At 56.2% G+C, this 22589-nt stretch overlaps 1 protein-coding gene across 1 annotated transcript in view; it reads right to left on the reverse strand.

The window, feature by feature from the left end:
- Positions 1–6876, reverse strand: part of LRP5 (LDL receptor related protein 5) — a 121806-nt gene extending 114930 nt beyond the window's left edge. Inside the window, 1 exon segment of the mRNA XM_047775070.1 lies at positions 6749–6876. Coding sequence (XP_047631026.1) covers positions 6749–6836 — 88 coding nt within the window. The 5' untranslated portion in view covers positions 6837–6876.
- Between the last annotated feature and the right edge of the window lie 15713 nt (positions 6877–22589).

Genomic DNA, 22589 nt, shown 5'->3' on the forward strand with positions numbered 1-22589 from the left:
GCATCGTCACTGTAGTGGCTGAGGTCGCTGCTGTGACGTGGGTTCCCTCCCTGGCCCAGGAACATCCACGTGCTGCCACTGCAGCCAAACGAAAGGGTTTCTTTTTCTTTCTTTCTAAGAGGAGGGAAATGCAGGCTGGACGGCAGAGCCGGGGGCTGTCACAGCCTCAGGAGGCCCCACTCCACCCCTCGAGCGCAGGGTCCCAGAGGGTTCGGGATGGAGCCAGGCGGACCTCTGGGGAAGCCCCTCAGCCCAGCGGAGGAGGAGCAGGGGGCAGGGCCTGGCAGAGGAGGCACCTCCTTGCGGCAGCTCAGCCACTAGAAAAGCTGCATCGAGGCAAACTGAAAGCACTGCCAAAACCCACACAGAATCAAACGGCGACCGAGAAAGCAAACAAGAAAATACCCAGAAAGCACAGTCGCCTCCAGCCTCCAAAGGGCTCGGCGGTGACGTCACCAGGACAACTTCCTCTGGGGTCCTGGGCAAGAGACCCCGAGCGAGAGGGACAGAGGACAGTGGACTGTGATTCCGGACGCAGACGTGGTCAGAACCTGAGATCCCCGAGCCACACGGCCGCCACCACAGCTGGAGCCTGAGCAACACGCAGCCCGCAGCCAGGCCAGCCGCGGGTCCCTGCCCCTGACCTGGCGAAGGACAAGAGCGGGCTCAGGAGCGCTGCCCAGGGCTGGAGAACAGGTAACGGATGCGGTCAAGGGCACACGGCCCCACACGGCCGAGGGGCCCAGGACCGCCCCGTCCCCTGGGAGGGACAGCGACCAGGCCTGCTCCTGCTGGAGCACACTCCTCGGGGACAAATCACACAGTGACCCTGACACCTCCCCCCCTCCTCCCAGCCCCCCGCTGGAACGCGATGTTTGGGAGTCTGATCCTCAGACTCTTAGAAGGTAACAGACATATACTCACTATTACATGTAAAATAAACAACCAGGCCCCACTGCAGAGCACAGGGAGCCAGACTCAGTCCCTTGTAATGACTGACAACGGAAAAGAACCCGAAACGGAACAGACGTACACACATGAACAACTGAATCACTTTGCCGAAACTAACACAACATCGCAAAACAACTATACTTCAGTTTTTTTGAAAAAAGGAAAAATCTTTTAAAATGTGTGGGAATGGTCACATGTGGGATTTCAATTTTAAAGGTAGGAACCCCTGCCACCATGGTCCTTCTCCAGCTTCCTCCTCACGGATGCTGCCTCGCCGAACACCAGCCAGCGCCCCGCAAGGTACACGCCCCTGGCCCCATTGTGCAGATGAGGAAACTGAGGCCAAGAGCTAGCAAACCACTTTCTGGAGCTGAGGATAAAGGAGCGAGCGACCTGCGGGCCAGCTCTTTACGTCCTCGCCCGCCTGCACCTGCCTCTGCGTGTCAGCAGCGCCTGGACCCACATGGTCCCTGGGGCGCCCACAGAGCAGACGGGCCACTGCGTCCTGAGTAAATGTGTCCCGGGCCCGCAGAGGAAGAGCTACATGCAGCCCCTCGCTCCCACTGGAGCCCCAATTTGAGTGTGTTAAGGGACTGTCCCCCAGGCCTCATAAGCCACAAATGCCCCGCTCCTCTCAGGACTTCCGTGATCAAACACGGCACTGGGTCCACCCCGGGGCCCCTCCTCCCCGGAGGCAGCACTGCCCCTCAGCTCGTCCCCTGGCCCTTCGCCATCAGCTCTCCGGTCTCCAAGGCAAAACTGTCCACCTCCTGGGCCCGGCTCTAAACAGCCTCCACTGTCCAAACCCCACCAGGACGAGCAGCCACCAGCCCGTGTGTCTGTGCCTGCAGAGAGCAGACCCCCAGCGAGGTCAGGCCCGAGAGGGAGCGGCCGAGCGCTGCTCCCCAAGGCTGGGGCTGCTACGGCCTGGATGCACCTCAAAAGCACCGCGCCAAACAAGAAGCCAGACGCCAGCCAGGACAGGCAACACATCCTACAACTGATTCCCTGAACGGGAAGGGTCCAGACAGGCAATGCCACAGACACAGAAAGCACACCGATGGCCGCCTGGGCTGGGACCAGGGGATGGATGGCAAGAGAACTGTTCAGTGAGTAGGGGCTTCACCCTGGAGGCATGGAAACCTTCTGTGTCGCGATAGGAGTGGCACCAGCCCCCCAGGGTGAATGTACTGAAAGCCACTGAACCGGATTCTTTAAAATGGTTAATTTTGGTGTTATGTGATTTTCACCTCAATTTAAAAAAAAAAAAAAAGGATCAATCCAGCACCTTTCCCCTAGGACAGACCTGAGTCCAGCTTGCGCTTCCTATCTCCTCCCCCGGCTCAAGTCTCCAGAAGCTTCCACGGCCTTCTGGACTCTGCATCATGATCTGGCCTCTTTTAGCAGAGACCACCCGGTCCTTGAGGACAGGGCGCTGTGAGGGGGAGCTCCTGGGCCCACCTCTCCCACAGCTGCACACTCAGCTTCTGTTTGCCCTCCCCTGAGAGGGACACCCTGAAAGCAAAGGCCGGCCTCCTCTGCCATCCTATACCACCCTATCCCACCCTATCCCATCCTATCCCATTCCTTCCCACCTATCCCAGCCTATCCCACTCTATCCCACCCCATCCCATCCTATCCCATTCCTTCCCACCTATCCCATCCTATCCCACCCTATCCCACCCTATCCCATTCTATCCCACCCTATCCCATCCTATCCCATTCCTTCCCACCTATCCCAGCCTATCCCACCCTATCCCACCCCATCCCATCCTATCCCATTCCTTCCCACCTATCCCATCCTATCCCACCCTATCCCACCCTATCCCACCCTATCCCACCCTATCCCATTCCTTCCCACCTGTCCCATCCTATCCCACCCCATCCCATCCCATCCCATCCTATCCCACCCTATCCTACCCTATCTCACCCTATCCCACTCTATCACATCCTATCCCACCCTATCCCATTCCTTCCCACCTGTCCCATCCTGTCCCATCCCATCCCACCCTATCCCACTCTAATCCCACCCATCCCACCCTATCCCACCCTATCCCACCCTATCCCACTCTATCCCACCCTATCCCATCCTATCCCACTCTATCCCATCCTATCCCACCCTATCCCATTCCTTCCCACCCTATCCCACTCTATCCCATCCTATCCCACCCTATCCCACCCTATCCCATTCCTTCCCACCCTATCCCACTCTATCCCATCCTATCCCAACCCTATCCCAATCCTATCCCACTCTATCCCACCCTATCCCACCCTATCCCATCCTATCCCACCCTATCCCATTCCTTCCCACCCTATCCCACTCTATCCCATCCTATCCCACCCTATCCCACCCTATCCCATTCCTTCCCACCCTATCCCACTCTATCCCATCCTATCCCAGCCTATCCCACTCTATCCCACCCTATCCCATCCTATCCCACCCTATCCCCATTCCTTCCCACCCTATCCCATCCTATCCCACCCTATCCCATTCCTTCCCACCCTATCCCACTCTATCCCATCCTATCCCACCATAGCCCATCCTGTCCCATTCCTTCCCACCTATCCCATCCTATCCCACCCTGTCCCAGTCTAGCCCATCCTGTCCCACTCTATCCCACCCTATCCCACCCTATCCCAGCCTATCCCATTCCTTCCACCTATCCCATCCTATCCCACCATAGCCCATCCTGTCCCATCCTATCCCATTCCTTCCCACCTATCCCATCCTATCCCACCCTATCCCAGCCTAGCCCATCCTGTCCCATCCAGTCCCACTCTATCCCTTCCCTATCCCACTCTATCCCATTCTTTCCCCATCTATCCTATTCAATCTCATCCTATCCCACTCTATCCCCAATGCATCACACTGTACCAGACACTAAAAGTAGCGGCAACAATAATAAGAGATGATACAGCCGCCAGGGGTGTGTCAGCCCACTGAACTAGTGGGAGGAAGTGTTTTTATGCCCATTTTACACAAGAGAAAACTGAGGCACACAAAGGTGGAGTCAGCAGCCCAAGCTGCCCCTACAAGCGAGTCTGGGATCAGACATGAGCACTCAGGCTCTGCCCACATGGCTAACTGCCACCAGGTCCTTCACCCAGTGTCAGACAGAGGACTGGACGTCCAAGGTCCCAGGCAGGGGAAAACTCCAGACTGTGTAAACAGCTTCTAGACCTTCCAGGCCAGAAAGATCAAGGACCCCGTTACACAACAGGTAGCACAACTCTGTCACCACCGGCCCCGCATCTGGGCCAGGGACAGTGCTAAGAGGTTCACACACCACATTTAATGCCCCCAACCGTGAGTGTGTTGGGGGGGGGGGGCAGGTGCAAATACAGAGAAGCTAAGAGAGTTGTCCAAGGTCAAACAGCTGCTGAGTGTGTAGACCCAAAGCCCCCGCCCTGAGCCCTGGCAAGCCCAAGCTGCAGGACGGGAAGCCAGGCTGAGTCCTCACCGAACACTCCACCCCTAACCCTCCCCCCCAACCCCCCGCGCCCCTACCCCCGGGTGCAAATTCTGCTAAATGCCTGAGTGGTGACACAGTGCAGCTGAAATTAAACGGGCTCCAAATACGACGGGATCTCCACAGCAGATGCTGGATCATGCGGGTGGACTGGGCAAATTCTTAGAACTGAACGGGAGGGTTAAAGGCACGTGGGCCCTGCTCGGAGAGGCTGAGGGGCCCTTAGGGGGACACTCAGTGGCCCCTCCACAGCATTTAGTTCACTCAGCACCCACCTGCTGGGCCTGCCCAGTGGGCAGGCAGTGAGCATCTGCAGTAACCACCCTGGGGGTGGGGGCAGTGTGCGGTCTTGGAGCAAAAGCCCAGGGGGGGTCAAAGGGGAGAGGCCTGGCCAGTGGAGCTGGGGCAGGACGTTCCAAGCACCGGGACCACTACAACAAAGGCATTTCCGTGGGCTCACCGCTTCAAATTGCAACAGGAAGCAATCAGGAAAAATAATTAGCTCGCAACTTACCGGCTCCACTCGGGTCGGAGGCATAAATCTAACACAGAAATCAGGGACATGGCATATCAAGAACAGTCGAAACAGTTCTGCAGAAAGAGCCGGCCTCTGTGTTCCAGCTTAGGACGAGACGACCCCGTTACCGGCGCTCCAAAAACCTCGCGGTGACACGCTTCCTAATGTTAAAATAATCAACTCTATTTTTGCCGCCTACACAGCTGAACTCCACAGATGTGATTCCTTCTCCTCGGGGTCCTCGGGGGCTGGAACCGCAGGACAGGCGTTCAAGCCCAGCGACATCACCCCAAAGGCCCCAGGACCTCCAAAAAACGGCAACCAAGCGAAAAGCAGCGCAGCTGCCGGCTGAGAAACCCCACCTTTAAGACAAACATCTTCCCCCCCAAAAAACCCTTTTGCCTTCGTGATCCAGGCATTTCCGGAAGGAGAAGCGGCAGCGGGGCCTGAAGTACCCAGATACTGTCACTGTTTTGTCGTCACCTTGTTTTGCTAGTATCAGAGGGGCCAAGAATGTAAACACTTCTGAGCCAGGCAAATTTGGGGGTGAGAGTGCCAAGAGTCTCCCGGCTCGGGCTCGGAGGCAGGAGGACTTAAGGTGACCATCCCTCTCGGCCCCCCCAAACCTCAGTGATAGGGCTGCAGAGCCGGGAACGTGACCTCAGAGCCAGGCCAGGCCAGCTCCCTGCAGTGTCCCCACTGGAAATATTCAGGGAGACAGCTGTTTGCTTTAAAGAGGCCCAAACAAAGGGCCCCGAGCCCCCCACCCCACCCCCAACGGCCACCAGCAGAACAGCAGCCTGGAGAGCACAGGTCTCCCGTGTCCACTTGGCCGGCCACACTCCAGCAAAGCAAAACACTCACGTCGGAAGAGCATGATTTAGGTAGCAAGAGGCTTGCTTCAAAAACCACATGGCAATCTCCAAATTAAAAGAACATGTGTAGCTTTTCACAAGGCGCTTAGTTTCCTGAGTCCTCCTGACCTCAACTCCACCCCTTGGGACACACCAAAAGTTGGACAGAAAGGTCCTCAGTCCCCGATTTCCCAAAGGCTGTGTACAGCCGAGGCCCCACGCCGCGCGCTGGGACCACGTCACCCCGCGCGGCGGCCCCACGCAGCCGGCCCCCGACCGGGGTGGGCACCGGCTGCGTGTCCCTGGGGCCTCAGCGGCCAGACGGGTCGTCCGGGCACCTGGCAGGTGTCAGTCCGCTGGGAAACCGACAGCAACGCAGCTGAAAGGGGCAGCGGCACAGGCCAGGCCGCCCCGCGCCGGACTCAGAACTTTCTCTGCAACTTCAATCAGTTCCCGGAGCGCGCAGGCCGGCCGCGCGGCCATCGGAAACAGGCTCGGGAAAGAGTTCCCGACGCAGCGCGGCGAGGCCTGCCTCTGGGCCGAAAGTCCCCGCTCCGTGCCCGCCCGCGGGCCGGGCTCCGCACGGTCCCCGCACGGCCTCGCCCGGCCCACTTCGGGCGGCCGCGCTTCCGAGCGCGCCCCGGGGCCCGGGCAGGTGAGGACCCGCCCGCGCCGCACCTGGCGGGGTCGGCGCCGCCCGCGCGCCGTCCTCGCCGGCCCGGGCCGCGGCACGGGGCCCGGCGTCCCCGGGAGGGGCCCGGGCGGGCGAGACAAAGGGCCCGCGCGCGGCCCCCGGGCGGCAGGCACAGCGGGAGGCGGCGGGGACCCGTGGCGCGCGCCCCAACTCGCCCCCAACTTGCAAAGTCGCTTCCGCGGCGGCGCCGCGCACTTGGCCGCGGGGCCGGCCAGCCGCCCGGGCGCCCGGGCCATTGTCCCTCCGGCCCGCGCCCACCTACCCGCGGCGGGGGCCAAGCTGCAGCAGAGCGCGAGCAGCAGCAGCGGCGGCGGCGGCGGCGGGGGCGGCCGGGGCGGCGCCGCCTCCATGTTGTCCGGAGCCGGACGGGCCCGCGCCGCGCTCACTCGGGCTCCATGGCGCGGCGGCCGCGGCTCCTCGCGCGGCTCCCGGCGCCTGCCGCCTCCCCCCCTCGGGCGCCGCGGACCAGGACGACGGGGGAGGAGGGAGGAGGCGCGGGAGCGGAAGCCGCGCCGCGTCTCCGCCCCCCGCCGCCGCCGCCGCCCGCCCGCGCCCCCCGCGCCGGCCGCACCCTCCCGCGGGCGCCCCCCGCAGCCCGCCCGCGGCCCGGCGGCCGCCGCGCGCCGGCCCCGCGGCGCTGCCCGCGCCCCCTGCCCCCTGAGGCCGGCGCCGGGGCTCCGCGGGGACGCGAGGTCGGGCGCCGGGTTCCACCCCGCGGGGCCCCGGGGCCGATGGAGCCCCGGAAGCAGGTGTGTCACCTGCAGAGCGGCGGGCGCGGACTTGACCGATGGGGAAACTGAGGCACGGGGGCGGGGCTGCGAAGGGGGCTGCCCCAGGGCACTTGGTGCGGCACTTTCGGGGTTGCAAGCCAGGGCCCCGAGCCAGGTCTGCGCGCTTTCCCGCGACCGCAGCTGCGCCAGCGGGGTCCGGGCGGAACGGGCCCCGTGACACCTGTTGTCACAGGGGAGGGCAGAGAAGGGCGACCGGGAGTCGGCGCGCGGCAGGGACAGCAGCACGGGCGGGCAGTAGGGAGGATTTGAGGTTTTCTGTTTAAACTAGCTGAAAACCCTCTGCATTCCTTGTACCTGAATGAAGCCTGAGGGGCAAATACGCCGTTCTTCCTAATGTGCTTGAAGGCGGCCTCTAGGATCGCAGACCTTACCTGCGATTCATTCAACAAGCTGGCACTGAGCACACCCCCTCCCCCACCCCACCTACCCCCACTTCACCCCCTCCTCCCTTCCCCCCCACACCCCACTCTCTGTGCCCACCTGAGCTTCAGGGCCCAGGAAGGGCTGGGAAGGGGCAGCACACGCTCTGGAATCCACAGGCCCAAGGTCAGACTCGGGTCCTACCGCTTCCTAGAATCAGGTGTCCAAATGTAACCTCTGCCGGGACACTTTCCTTCCTTATAAAATCGGGGGAGCGATGCTTACCTTGCGGGTGCCCGGAGAAATAACGGGAACTCCTGGGAAGAGCACAGTCCATGGGTGCATGCGTTCTTCATATAGGTGTGACACCTTGTAGGACAAAGCTAGTGGTCAGGCAGAATGTCTCTGTCCTATGGGGTTTAGATCCTAGGGAAGGGGACAAAAACAAGAAAACAGATACATTTAAAACCAAAACCAACACCCAACACACCATTAACATATTAAGGAGGGCCATGAAAAAGGAGGGGTGCTGTGCTGCAAGGTCTGGGGAATTCTGACTTAGGGAGGCGGGGACAGTTGGGGCAGGAGCAGGCAGAGGCGGACGGAGCAGCGGGAGAAGCCAGCCGGGGCCAGTGCATGTCAGACCTGGAGAAAGACTCCAGAGTTTATCCCAAGACGGTGGGACGCCTTTTAGGAGTTTAAGCAGCACAAGCTTTGCTGCGTCCTCTCTTCCACCCTCTGCCCAGCCCCAGCTGCACCTCCTCTTGACTCTACATTCCAAACGGAGGCAAGCTCCTGACTTCTTATACCTCCCATATCACCACCCCGGCTTGGGTCACGTCAGCCCCCGATGGTCTCCTGCTTCCATCCTTGACCCCCTTCAGCCCCAACTCACAGCCGCCAGCGTGAGCTGTCAGAACAAGTCAGCTCACATCCCTCCTCTGCTCAGGAACCTGCTATGGCTCCCACACCAATCAGAATAGAAACCGATGTCCAGCAGAAATTAACACAACATTCTAAATCAACTATACTTCCATAAAATTTTTTTTTCTTTTTAGGGCCACACCCACAGCATATAGAAGGTCCCGGGCTAGGGGTGAAATCAGAGCTACAGCTGCCAGCCTACACCACAGCCACACATGGGATCCGAGCCGTATCTGCAACTTAACACCATAGCTCTCAGCAATGCTGGATCCCCAACCAACAGAGCAAGGCCAGGGATGGAATCTGCATCCTCATGGATACTGGTCAGGTTCGTTTCTGCTGCACCACAATGGGAACTCCAAAATAAATTAAAAAAAAAAAAAAAAGAATAGGAGTTCCCATTGTGGTGCAGCAGAAGCGAACCTGACCAGTATCCATGAGGATGCAGATTCCATCCCTGGCCTCGCTCCGTGGGTTAAGGATCCGGTGTTGCCCTGAGCTGTGGTGTAGGTCACGGACATGGTTCAGACCCTGCCTTGCTGGGACTGTGATGTAGGCCGGCAGCTGTAGCTCCAATTCAACCCCTAGCCTGGGACCCTCCATGTGCCATGGGTGTGGCCCTAAAAAGACCAAAAAAAAAAGGAAAGAAAGAAAGAAAGAAAGGGGAAAAAAGCAAGCTCCACAAGAACAGAGAGTTTTGCTTGCTTTGTTTCATGTGTTATCCCTCCAGAGCCTACACAAGGGCCTGGCACATAGTAGGTGCTCAATAAATGTTGAATGAATGAATGAATGAACTAGAAAGATACTGTGTGCATTTATAAAGGGAAAACTCTGGCTGCCGTGAGGGAATACGACTGTTAGGAAGGGAGTTTGCAAGTGACAGGTCAGCAGGTGTGTCCTGTGGTAGCAGCCAGGAGAGACGGCAGCTTGGACAGGCAGGGGGTAGGGGCCTCATGCATGGCCGGGAGGGGCTGGATTCAGGATGCTTCAGGAAGACCTAGTGGGATTCCTTAAGGGCTCTGGCAGTGGGGATGAGAGGAAGGGGGCCCAGGGTGGCCCCACCATCGGGACGCTGCTAGAGGGCCATTCGTTACGTCAGTGGTCCAAAGTTCAAGTCGAGGTTCTAAATCTGGGAAGGGACACGGAGAAGATGAGACCCTGGGCTCTGTTACACAAATAACCGAAAGGAAAATTAACCGAGAATGTAAAGACACTGAGATTCTTTGTTCCCAAAGAGGGAGAGAAAGCTCGCTTCTCGGAATGAGAGAATTCAGTAAATAGAGAAGAGGCCATTTAAGTCAGAGAATGGCAGAGGCTGGCAGCAGTTCCTGGGGTGCCCTGGAGTTTCCTGTGCCACCTCTTGGGATATCCATCGTGGAGGAGCCACCAGAGACGCTCTGAGAGGGGAAAGGACCGTATCCCAAGTCTCAAGGCATCAGAGCCTCAGCCCGGGTGGCCTGACCTGATCAGAGCTTTGAGAAAGCTGTTTGCAAAGAACAATGAGATCAAATCCCTCTTAGGTTCTGCAGAATTTCAAGCTCCCAAGGACAGTAATTTTTAGACTCTTCACTAATGTAAGAAGCAACCAGAGAAGGTGCTAAGCTTCCACTTTCCCAGAAGACTGCCTGTCCCAGCTCATCACGCCACCAGACTTTTCTTGGCCTCGCTTTTGGAAGTGGTCGCTCTCCATTCACTGCTCAGACGCAAGATCCATCCCAGTGAAGTAACGGGACCCGAGCGCCCGTCGGATCTACTTCTTTCTGGGAACAGGGGCTCAACCCAGTCTGGGCCCATCAGAGGATGACTTCTCAGCCCCGGGTCGCTTGGAGGAAATGCCTTTTTGGTTCCCTCTCGAGCTGGAACATGCCGACTCTGGAGAGTTATTCTGGGCACGTGAGCCTTCCCACCGGGCAGGCCTGGCGGCTGTGGTCAGAGGTGTGCCCTGGGCGCTGGCATTTCCGGGCTCTCTAGAGGCTCGCAGTGGGAACGTCCGCCGGCTGGCTCTCCTTCAGACCCCCGTGGGCCCCTCCCTGCACTGGCATCACTGCCCAGCATCAGGCACCAGGAGCAGGCCAGGGAGAGCTGCCACTGGTGTGCGGTGGTAGGCAGTGCCAGGCTGACTTGGCAGCGGGCCATGGTTTCTGTGGAGATAGCTGGGGTGTGAGGCACACAGACTGACCATCACCTCTCTGAGCCCCAGTTTCCTCATCCATAAAATGGGAATGATAACATCGGCTCAACTTTTTTTTTTTTTTTTAGTTTTATTTTTAGCCACTTTAAAAAATGTTTTGGAATTCCCATCATGCCACAGCGAAAACGAATCTGACTAGGATCCATGAGGATGCGGGTTTGATCCCCGGCCTGACTCAGTGGGTTAAGCATCCAGCGTTGCTGCGAGCTGTGGTATAGATTGCAGACGCAGCTCGGATCTGGTGTTCCTGTGGCTGGATGTGGGCCTGCAACTGTAGCTCCAGTTAGACCCCTGGCCTGGGAAGCTGCACATGCCACGGATTCGGCCCTAAAAAGCAGGAAAAGAAGTTTTATTGGAGTACAGTTGATTTACACTGTCGTGGTAATTTCTGCTGTACAACAAAGTGATTAAGTTATGCCTGTGCACACAAGTCTTTTTCAGATTCTTTTCCCACATGGATCATCCCAGAATACTCTGTAGACTTCTCTGTGCTACACAGCAGGTCCTCAATGGCCAGGCATTCCATATACCACAGTGTGCGTAGGCCAATCCCAACCCCCCAGTTCATCCCTTCCCCCGTCGGTTTTCTTGGGAACCATACATTTTCTTTCAAAGGCTGTGAGTCTGTTTCTGTTCTGCAAATAGGTTCGTTTGTATCCTTTTTTAGACTCCACATTTAAGCGATACCATATGTTTGTCTTTCACTAACTTCGCTTAGTATGATCATCTCTAGGTCCATCCATGTTGCTGCAAATGGTATTATTTCATTCTTTTTTATGGCTGAGTAATATTCCATTGTGTATATGTGCCACATCTTCTTGATCCACTCCTCCATCCGTGGACATTTAGGTTGCTTCCATGTCTTGGCTATTGTAAATAGTGGTGTAATGAACACGGGGGGTGGGGAATGTATCTTTTTGAACTATGGTTTTCTCCAGAGAGATGCCCAGGAGTGGGACTGGTGGATCCCATGGTAGTTCTATTTTTAGTTTTTTGAGGCACCTCCATACTGTTTTCCACAGTGGTTGTACCAAATTACACACCTACCAACATTGTTAAAAGGGTTCCCTTTTCTCCGCACCCTCTCCATCAACTCGACTTCTGATCTCTCGGTGTCAGTGGGAAGCTCAAATAGGAGAAGGCTTGTAAAAGTGTTCTTTGTGCTTTAAAGCCCTGTGTTAATGTGACCTGCCATTAACATGGGCCCACGCTGGGGCATGGGGATGGATGTGCCAGCCACCCCTGTGGGGCGGGACAGATGCAGTGACAGCCAAGGTCAGAGAGGAGCCAGGCCAGCTCTGCAGGGTCTCGGCGGCTACCAGCTCTGTGTGAGCAGAGGGAGGTGGGGTATGATTTCCAAGCTACGGACGCTCTCTGCTCCTGTGTGGGAGATAGACTGAGGGGCCAAGGAAGAGCCAAGGCGGCTGTTCACTGAGATGGACATGTTGGTGAATGAGAGGGGCGTGGCATGGACTCTCCCCTTGAACTTGTCTAGCCGAGATTCTATTAGACTTCCCCGTGGAGAGTCGGGGGTTGGGGAAGGGGGCCTGAGCTGAGCTTAGACGTGGGGATCCTCAGTATTTAAGGCCATGGTCCCAGAGGAGCAGTTATGAACAACGAAGTTTAAGGGCTGAGTGTTGGGGGCCCTTCTAGCTCAGAGGTGAAGACAAGGAGAGAAGCTTCCAGAAGCCAAGGAAGACAGTGCGTGGCTGGGTAGGGCCACATGTGGCTGCTGCCAGGCAAGTGGGATGGGCACTGGGCACCTGTCCTCTGGACCTAGCTGGCAGCCGTGACCTTGAGGAGCTGTTTGGAATTATGGGATGGCTCACAGGCAGCTGGCTTTTACAGAGGGCCAGGCCGCACACGCAGGACTCCACCAGTCCATTAGGAAGCAGCTTTCCAGCACCTGGATGGCCACCTGGGTGGCCGCCACACCTCTCTGGTCACTCTCAGGTGCAATGAAATCCTTGGCTCCCTTCTGGGCCCAGGAACAGCCTCAGCTCAGGAGCTGCAATTGCAGTTCCAGTTTAAGGATAAAAATTCAAGTTTCTTCAAAGTTGCAGCTTTTTGCCTCCTCCAGCTTGGCCTCAGCTCTCCTCCTTAAGGCTGGAGCTGGGGGTGGAGGGAGGGGCCTGGGGGCCCTGAGTTTTGGGGGGTTATAAATGTTGATCTTTCTCTTTGGGGCTCTTTTTGAGACCTCAGATATTTGTCAGATGGTGCCTGACCCCCAGGACACACGCCTTGCCCAGTCATCCAGGAAGTGCCATCACCTGTCCAGGTCCATGGCTGGCTGGGCAGCTCCAGCAATGACCTTGGCCTTGAATGTATCCGGCGTGGAGCAAGCAGCAGACCCACGCGTTGTCGCCCACACAGACCACAGCTCCAGGGGACATATGTCCACCTGGCTCTTTGAAGCCCCTCTTGCTGGTCTCAGGATGAAGGGGACTCTTCCTCCTCTCAGGGTGGCTGGTGGGTTAACCGGGGTGACCGACCATCTCAGTTTGCCTGGAATCAAGGGGCTCCCAGGACCCAGGAATTTCAGGGCTAAAACTAGGAAGGTCCCTGGCAAACAGAAGCCAGTTGGTTCCCCTCAGGCTGATGAAATCAAGCTTTGCTTTGCAGGACCCCTCACTCCAAGCACTTGGGGTTCGGGAGCAAAAACACAAGGCGGGCCCAGGACTGTGTCTGCCCCTTAAAATGATGAGATATTCGATGGAGCAGGATAATGTGAGAAAAAGGAATGTATATATGTATGTGTGACTGGGTCACCTTGCTAGACAGTAGAAAATTGACAGCACACTGTAAACCAGCTATAATGGGAAAAAAAATCATTAAAATAAAAAAATAAAATAAAATTATGGAACACTCTCAGCACATCGAATGCCATTTTAAAAAAAGCGGAGGGATTTTTCTGGAAAAAAGAGACAAAATAGGAGTTCCCTGGTGGCTCAGCAGATTAAGGATCCGTGCTTAACTGCTGCATCTTGTGTCACTGCTGCGGTGCAGGTTCAGTCTCTGGCTCAGGAACTTCCACATGCTGCAGGAGCGGCATGGCCAAAAAAAAAGAGAGACAAGGAGTTCCCGTCGTGGCGCAGTGGTTAACGAATCCGACTAGGAACCATGAGGTTGCGGGTTCGGTCCCTGCCCTTGCTCAGTGGGTTAACGATCCGGCGTTGCCGTGAGCTGTGGTGTAGGTTGCAGACGCGGCTCGGATCCCGCGTTGCTGTGGCTCTGGCGTAGGCCGGTGGCTACAAGCTCCGATTCAACCCCTGGCCTGGGAACCTCCATATGCCCCGGGAGCAGCCCAAGAAATAGCAACAACAACAACAAAAAGACAAAAGACAAAAAAAAACAAAAAGAGAGAGACAAAAGAGATAGATACCCTGATTGATCATATTCTACTGGGGAAAAAACTCTGACGGTAGTAAGAATTCTGAGTAATATTTTTAATTTTTTTTTTTTTTAAGGGCTGCACCAACAGCATATGGAAGTTCCCAGGCTAGGGCTCGAATCGGAGCTGTAGCCACCAGCCTATGCCAGAGCCACAGCAATGCAGGATCCAAGCCGCTTCTGCAACCTGCACCACAGCTCACAGCAACGCCAGATCCTTAACCCATTGAGCAAGGCCAGGGATCGAACCCGCAACCTCGTGGTCCTTAGTCGTATTTGTTAACCACTGCGCCACGACAGGAACTCCATGAGTAATGTTTTAAGATGTAACAAAATATTTTGGTTTGGTAGGAGAAAGTCCTTAGGCAATTTCTCTCTCCCTCTTTTTTGGCCCACCCACGGCATATGGAAGTTCCTGGGCCAGGGATCGAACCCGCGCCTCCACAGAGACGAGCAGGATTGTCTACCCACTGCACCACATCAGGAACTCCAGGAGATTTCTTTGAAACTATGTAACGGAGACATTTGGTGTTGTCTGGCCACACTTTTGATATTTCTATTTTTGGTGAATGTAGCAAAACCTTAATGGATTTTGAAAAGAGGGAATCAAATTGTGTGTGGTCACCATAAAAACAGAAACAAAAGTTATAAATCAGCCCACAGGCTGCCGAATAAAGAGTGTTCTTTCCCTCTGGCTGGACACACAGCCGTAACGCTGGGAAGACAGTGCCCTGGAGGACTTTGGACTCTTCTGTGTTGGAGCAAAGTGACAAGGGACCCTGCCTAGGATCTCCCTGGTCTGTCGCCCCAGGCGGGGCTGCAGGGGGAGGACAGCCTGGACTTGGGCTCTGTGCTGTCCGGGCAGGGACCAGGGAGCCTGTCCCCTCTGGGGGATGGGCAGGCTGGAGGGGCAACGTCAGGGGTCCCCTAAAGCCTGGAGCCCCGGGAAGGATGGCATCTATTGTTCTCGTTTAGACCTTTGGTATCAGATGAAGTGGAGACAGAAAGTCCCCTTCGGGACCCCACCCCTCAAGAGAGATACCTGCAGCTCAGAGGCACAGCACCTGCTCAGAAGGCAGCTGGAAAGTGGCCGGGCTGGAATTGGAATCCGGCCTCCCGGCTCCGCTGCAGTCCTCCTCCTGCCAGGCTAACTCCCCCCCCCCCCCACTTGCCCTGTCCACCTCTCCTTCCCCAGGTCCTCGTCCCCCGCAGGGACCCCTCCTGCCTGGCCCCAAGCCAGCTCGTGCCCCCTCTCCCAGCTCTGCGGCTCAGCCTGTGAACAAGAGTGAGGTGCTCCCGTCTGGAGAAAACCCTGCAAAAACTGCCCTTCCCCTCCATTCTTTCCTCTCGTTCCTGTCAGTGGCCAAGCCTCTCCAATCCCCTGTCTACACTCGCTGCCTCACCACCTGCTCATTTGGTCCTGCCCCTGCGATGGCCTTCCCATGGTCACTCCTGCTGCATCTCACATCTAGATTCTGCGCCTACACACAGCGCTGCCTCCCACCCTCCCGCCTCCAGGGGCCTCCGGCCTCCAACCTCCCCCCCAACCCCAGCTCCTCCTCCCCCAGCCTCTGTCCCTCCAGCTCACACACGGGCCCCTGCTTCAGACACAGCCCACTTTTCTCCATCTCCAGGGTAGCTTCGGGCCCCTGAGCTCCCCCTGCTGTGGTCTGCCCCTCAGTGGGGCAGCCTGCTGGCCCTCAAATGCCCATCTGACAGTGACCCCGCTTCTCACAAACCCTTTATGGCTCCTGCCAGGTTCCAGGGTCTGAGCCTCCTCTCCTGCTGGCATCTGTTCCCTCCCCCCAGGCTGGGCACAGTCCCTCTGGGGTGGTCACGGTCCTCTGGCCGCTGGGTTTCTGGGTCTGACTGCCACGCGTCCGTAGGCATTTGGCTCATCTTTCACGGCGTGAGGTGGAAGAGGGAAGGGGAGAGAGTAACTGACACAGAGATGCCCTCGCCTCTCCGGGGTCCCTTCCAGCAGACGGGGTGAAGGATGAGCTGCGCCTTCACGAAAGGTCAGCGTATTGGGGTTCCCATTGTGGTTCAGGGGTTAGTGAATCCGACTAGCATCCATGAGGACACAGGTTCGATCCCTGGCCTCGCTCAGTGGGTTAAGGATCCGGTGTTGCCATGAGCTGTGGTGTAGGTTGCAGACAGCTTGGATCCCGTGTGGCTGTGGTGTAGCAGTTCCAATTGGATCCCTAGCTTGGGAACCTCCATGTGCTTCAGGTGTGGCCCTAAACAGACCAAAAAAAAAAAAAAAAGCCCAAAAAACAAAGGGTCAGCTTGAACAGGCAGCCACCGAGGGCTGGATGCTCTCCATGGGAGGCTGTGATGGGCCTGGACAGTGACTCCCGGCACAGGGGCCAGGAGGGGCTGCTTTGAGGGGGTGAGAAGGGGACCTGGAGGCAGGCAGACGGCAGGGCCAAGGACCCAGGCAGTGGTTCCCCCAATCGAGAGCTCTGCTCTGGTGGAACTTTGGGGGGGGATCTGACCCTCCACAACAGCTGTGATTCTAGATTCTAGACAGAAGTTATGGAAGGCCCCCAGGACAGGAGGCTTTGCCTGGGGTGGGGGGGGGGAGGGTGCCGGGGGGGGGGGTCATGGGTCCATGCTAGTCCCAGGAAGGCCCCTCCCTCTCCTTCCAGGATCTTAGAAGCAGCAGCAGCGCCCAGGCTCTGGTGGGAGTGGGTGGGGCTTCTCCAGCCTCCTGGACCCCCAGGATCCTGGGCCCGGCATGGAGCCTGAAGAAGTCCAGGCAGGGCCTTTGGGCAGCAAGAACCTTCACAAAGCGGCCAGGCAGATCCAGGCCCCCACTGGGTGCAATAGCGAGGCTGGGAGCCGCTCCCCGGCCAGGATCACATGTCCTGCCCTGTTTGTGGGTGATTCTCTGACCAAAGATCACTGTGGCAGGCGGGGACAGGCACTGTTGATGTGCAGCCCCCACCTTCTGGTCAACAAACGGCTGCAGACTCTGTTTGCTCCCCGCAAGGAAGGGGGCACACCTCGGGCACACCGCCGGCTTCCCACTGCGCTCTCCGGGCAGAGGCTGCAGGGCACGTCCTTCCCAGCCCCGAGTTCCAGGTTCTCCAGGAGCACCCCCCGGACCCCGGGTCCCTGTGTGCAGGTGAAACCCTCCTAACAGCTCTTCAGGGAAGAGCCCACTATGTCCATTCCACAGAGGGGGAAACTGAGGCCGGGGTGGCTGAGTTCCCTCGTTATGTCTCCTCCCCTCCAGGCCCTAGCGGCCAGGGAAGCGGGGAGGGGGAAGAGGGTGAGGGCCAGGGTGGTTCAGGCAATGTCCCTGCTGGCTGCGCTCCTGGCTTCGGCCTGCAGTGATCCGTGCGGCCACGAGGGGGCAGCAGGGTCCTGACCTGCCTGGCTCTTCCCGGTGCTCTGGGATACAGAGAAGAAGGTTCTGGTCAAAGGGCAGGTGCGTGGAGGAGGAGGAGGGCCCCTGGAGGACCTCAGTTTCCTAATCTGTGCCAGTGAGGGTAATGGGAGCTGCCTGGCTGTGCTGGCGATTAGGAGAACCTGGCAGCAAAGATAAAGCGTCACTCCCAGGACCCAGGGGGCTCCCAGGCTGGGCTTCCTGGCAGGTGCCTGGAGGCGGGGGCGGTGATAGATGATAGAACCCTGTAGCGCCTGGTAGGCCCTCCTCAGGACTCCCAGCCTCCCTGGGCCGCCCGAGACTTTCACAGACAGGCCTCATACACCTACAGATCTGTGCCAGCCACTGAGCACACGTGCCACCCCTACCGCCCAGGCATGAGGTTATCACCCCCATTTTGTGATAAGGAAATTGAGGCTCAGAGAGGCTGAGTACCTGGCCTGGGGCCACAGCCCATGTCAGCCTCAGAGCTGGGGTGCTGTGATTTGCACTCAGGGCTCTGCCCTCCACGTCCTGTACAAACTGCTGCCCAAGTTACCTGCAGGGTCAGCAGTGCAGCTGGCCTTGCCCTGGGGGTGTCTCTGCTCCCAGGGACCTCAGAGCTGGCTTTACCTGGTACAGCAGCACACTGGAGACAGGAGCGAAGCTCAGGGCCTGAGCAAGGGGGGAGGCTCAGATCAGAGCCCCCCCATCTGAGAACACTCTGAAAAAAGCCACTTCCAGTGGGCGAACAGCAATACCCAAACTCTGCCACACCAGGTCTCTTGGGAGTGGAAGGAAGCTGTCCCTATGTCGGGCTGGGCTCTACGTAGAACAGAAAAAGTTAAAAGGAAGAAAAAAATTCCTATGCACATCTCAGCACAGCACTGCCATCCTAGAGAGTCGGAGCCAGAAGCCACCATGAGACCTCTCCCCACCCCCAGGATGTGATCTAAAGGGGTCCCAGTCGATAGAGCCACCCCTCCCCTGGGTGGGAGCCTCGCAAAGCAGAGGCAACTCTGGGACCCTCAAAGAAGTCCCAGTAATAAAGCTGTAAGACTTGCTGAGGCCAGCAGGAAATAAACCACCATGAGCAACAATCAGCAGAAGAAGCAAACTACAGCCCCAAAGCTGTGGAAACGGCAGACTCTCGAACTGTCCATGTAAAGTCCTTCAAACATCTTCCTTGCTTTCTGGCTCTCTAGGATTATCTTGTCTATTCTCTGCCCCAGTAATTAACCAGTTTCCCGAGAGCCTGGTTATTTTTTATTATTATTATTTTATTTTTTTGCTTTTTTGAGCTGCACCTGCAGCATATGGAAATTCCTAGGTCAGGGGTTGAATTGGAGCTGCTGTGGTGCTTTCATTCTTTTTTTTTTTTTTTTTTTTTTTTGCTATTTCTTTGGGCCGCTTCTGCGGCATATGGAGCTTCCCAGGCCAGGGGTTGAATCGGAGCTTGTAGCCACCGGCCTACGCCAGAGCCACAGCAACGCGGGATCCGAGCCGCGTCTGCAACCTACACCACAGCTCACGGCAACGCCGGATCGTTAACCCACTGAGCAAGGGCAGGGACCGAACCCGCAACCTCATGGTTCCTAGTCGGATTCGTTAACCACTGCGCCACGACAGGAACTCCCCTCATTCTTTTTTCTAACTACACATTTTATTTTGATCTTTATTATCGATTTGGTGGCCTCACCCAGGGCACTCGGAAGTTCCTGGGTCAGGGGTCGAAACCGCACCACAACAGTGACAAATCCAGATCCTGGATCTGGCGAACCACCAGAGAATTCCCATTGGTTTTTTTGTTTTGTTTTGTTTTGTCTTGTTTTGTCTTGTTTAGGGTCACACCCGTGATATATGGAAGTTCCCAGGCTAAGGGTCGAATCAGGGCTGTAGCTGCTGGCCTACACCACAGCCACAGCAACCCAGGATCCAAGCTGCATCTGTGCGCTACACCACAGCTCACGGCAACACCCGATCCCTCACCCACTGGGCGAGGTCAGGAATCGAATTCACATCCTTGTGGACCCTCTGTCAGGTTCCTAACCCGCTGAGCCACAAGGGGAATTCCTAAGAGCATTAATATTTTTCTTTTTTGGCAGCACCTGTGGCGTGTGGCAGTTCCCAGGGTGCTGTGTGTAATACGTTAGAACTATGACAAATACCAAAATGCAGAAGAGGGTTGGGGGGGCCGGAGAACATAGGGAAGTCAGGATGATCTCACAGAAGACATAGACTAAGGAGGAAGGAGGATGCTTCAAAGGGCATCCGGAGGAAGAGCATTCCAGACGTGGGGTAGAGCCAAGGCAAAGCCATGCGGTTGAGGACGTGCCTGCTTTTTTTCTCCCCCAAGAGCATTTAAGTACAAGGACATTTTTCCATCTCATTAAATGTTACAAAACTGTTTTCGGAACTCTGTGAAGACAAGATAAGCCTGAGGGCCTCCCCACCCGTGACTCCCCTCCCCTTCCAGATAAAGAGGGGATAAGTCTTCCCCGAATGCTCTCCACCAGCCACGGGGCGGCCGGGCAGGTCCTGGGAGGGGTGACCAGACGACAAGGGCCGTGAGGTGTCCATGCCAATTCCAGTGCACGTAGTTGGATGCCGAATCAGACAATTGTTAAAAAAAATATTTATTTATATATTTATTTATTTATTTTTAGGGCCAAACCCCCCGGCATATGGAGGTTCCCAGGCTAGGGGTCTAATCAGAGCTATAGCCACCAGTCTAAACCCCAGCCACAGCAACGCCAGATCCGAGCTGTGTCAGCGACCTACACCACAGCTCAAGGCAACACCGGATCCTAAACCCACTGAGCGAGGCCAGGGATCGAACCCGCAACCTCATGGTTCTTAGTCATTTCTGCCATGACGGGAACTCCATTTATATTATTTTTTTAAAATATAGTATAAACATTGATTTACAATGTTGTGCCTATTTCTGCTGTGAAGCAAAATGACTATATATATATATTCTTTCTCTAATGTTATCTTCCATCATGGTCTATCCCAAGAGATTGGATATAGTTCCCTATACGGTATGGCAGGACCTCATTTCTTGTCCATTCTAAATGTCATAGTTTGCATCTACCAAGCCCAAACTCCCCATCCATCCCAGTCCTGCTCCCTGCCCCTCCCCCTGGGCAACCACAGGTCTGTTCTCTCTGTCCGTGAGTCTGCTTCTGTTTTGTAGACAGGTTCATTAGCGCCATATTTTAAATTTCACATATAAGCAATATCATACAGTATTTGTCTTCTGAAAAGATTTAGTTCTTAACTTTGGAGTTTCAGAATAGACCCTTGACACTCAAAGCAGAGGCAATGGGTGCAGAGAAGTCGGGGGAGGGGGTGAGCAGGACCTGGGAGAAGGGCAAGACCCAGAGGAGCAGCAGCCTCGGAGCACTGGGTCCCAAAGGTTGTGGCCTCAGGACCCCTTTACATTAGAAGCTGTTCGAGGGTCCCAAGGAACCCCCTAAGGTACACTGCTGCTATGTACCACAGTGGAAATTAAAACCCAGAAATCGGAGTTCCCGTCGTGGCGCAGTGGTTAACGAATCCGACTAGGAACCATGAGGTTGCGGGTTCGGTCCCTGGCCTTGCTCAGTGGGTTAAGGATCCGGCGTTGCCGTGAGCTGTGGTGTAGGTTCCAGACGAGGCTCGGATCCCGAGTTGCTGTGGCTCTGGCGTAGGCCGGTGGCTGCAGCTCCGATTCAACCCCTGGCCTGGGAACCTCCATATGCCGCGGGAGCGGCCCAAGAAATAGCAACAACAATAACAACAACAACAACAAAAAACCAGAAATCTTTATATGATTTATTCATTTAGAAATGGCAATGGAAGTTCAGGGGTAACGAACCCAGCTAGTATCCGTGAGGATACTGGTTCGATCCCCGGCCTCCCTCAGTGGGTTAAGGATCCGGCGTTGCTGTGAGCTGTGGTTGTAGGCCGGCAGCTGCAGCTCCGATTCAAACCCGAGCCTGAGAACTTCCATATGCCACAGGGCAGCCCTAAAAAGAAAAGATCCAGTGGCGCATTGGGATCCGTGGCATCTTGGAGCACTGAGTCACAAGTTTGATCCCTGGCCTGGCACAGTGCATTAAGGATTTGGTGTTGCGGCAGCTTCGGCTTAGGCTGTGACTGCGGCTTGGATCTGATCCTTGGCCCGGGAAAACCACATGCTGCAGGGAAGCCAAAAATTAAATAAATAAATACACAAATAAAAATAGCAATGATAGGAGTTCCCTGGTGGTCTGGTGGTTAAGGATCTGGCATTGTCACTGCTGTAGCTCAGATCGCTGCCGTGGCGTGGGTCTGGTCCCTGACCTAGGAATTTCCACCTGCCGTGGGCATAGCCAAAAGAAACTAGCAATGATAAACCCATTGCCTGCTGACACAGAGAACACATTTCATGAAGAGTAGCTGTTTTTACCAAAACAGAAATTAGTGAGAAGGTGGCATCGTTTTAAATTTTTGCAAATCTCTTCAAAGTCTGGCTTCTGGTGTCTGTCTCCGCATTCAGTTTATTGCAAAATGTTATCTGTGTTGAAGCCTGGGAAGGCAATACGGCATCACACAGTCACATGGTCAGAAAGAAAAGGCCGCCTCTACGCTTCAACTGTTTTATTTATTCATTTGTTTGTCTTTTTGCCTTTTCTAGGGCTGCTCCCGCGGCACATGGAGGTTCCCAGGCTAGGGATCAAATCAGAGCTGTAGCCGCCGGCCTAAGCCAGAGCCACAGCAATGTGGGATCCGAGCCACGTCTGCGACCTACACCACAGGTCACGGCAACACCGGATCCTTAGCCCGCCGAGCGAGGCCAGGGATCGAACTTGCAACCTCATGGTTCCCAGTCAGATGCACTAACCAGTGCGCCACGACGGGAACTCCCTCTATGCTTCAATTAACAGTGGACGGTGTCCTTGTCACCTGGCTCAATAGCTGGTCGAGGTGGCTTCTGGAAGTGCAGATAGATACACTTTTGGAACTTGGTAAATTCAAGCCCAATTGGAGGAAGCTGCTGTTGTCGCAGGTAGTATGGTCCTCGCACAGAACTGGAATTAGAAGTGGGGCG

This window comes from Phacochoerus africanus, chromosome 4 (assembly GCF_016906955.1).
Source record: "Phacochoerus africanus isolate WHEZ1 chromosome 4, ROS_Pafr_v1, whole genome shotgun sequence".
Classification (NCBI taxonomy): domain Eukaryota; kingdom Metazoa; phylum Chordata; class Mammalia; order Artiodactyla; family Suidae; genus Phacochoerus; species Phacochoerus africanus.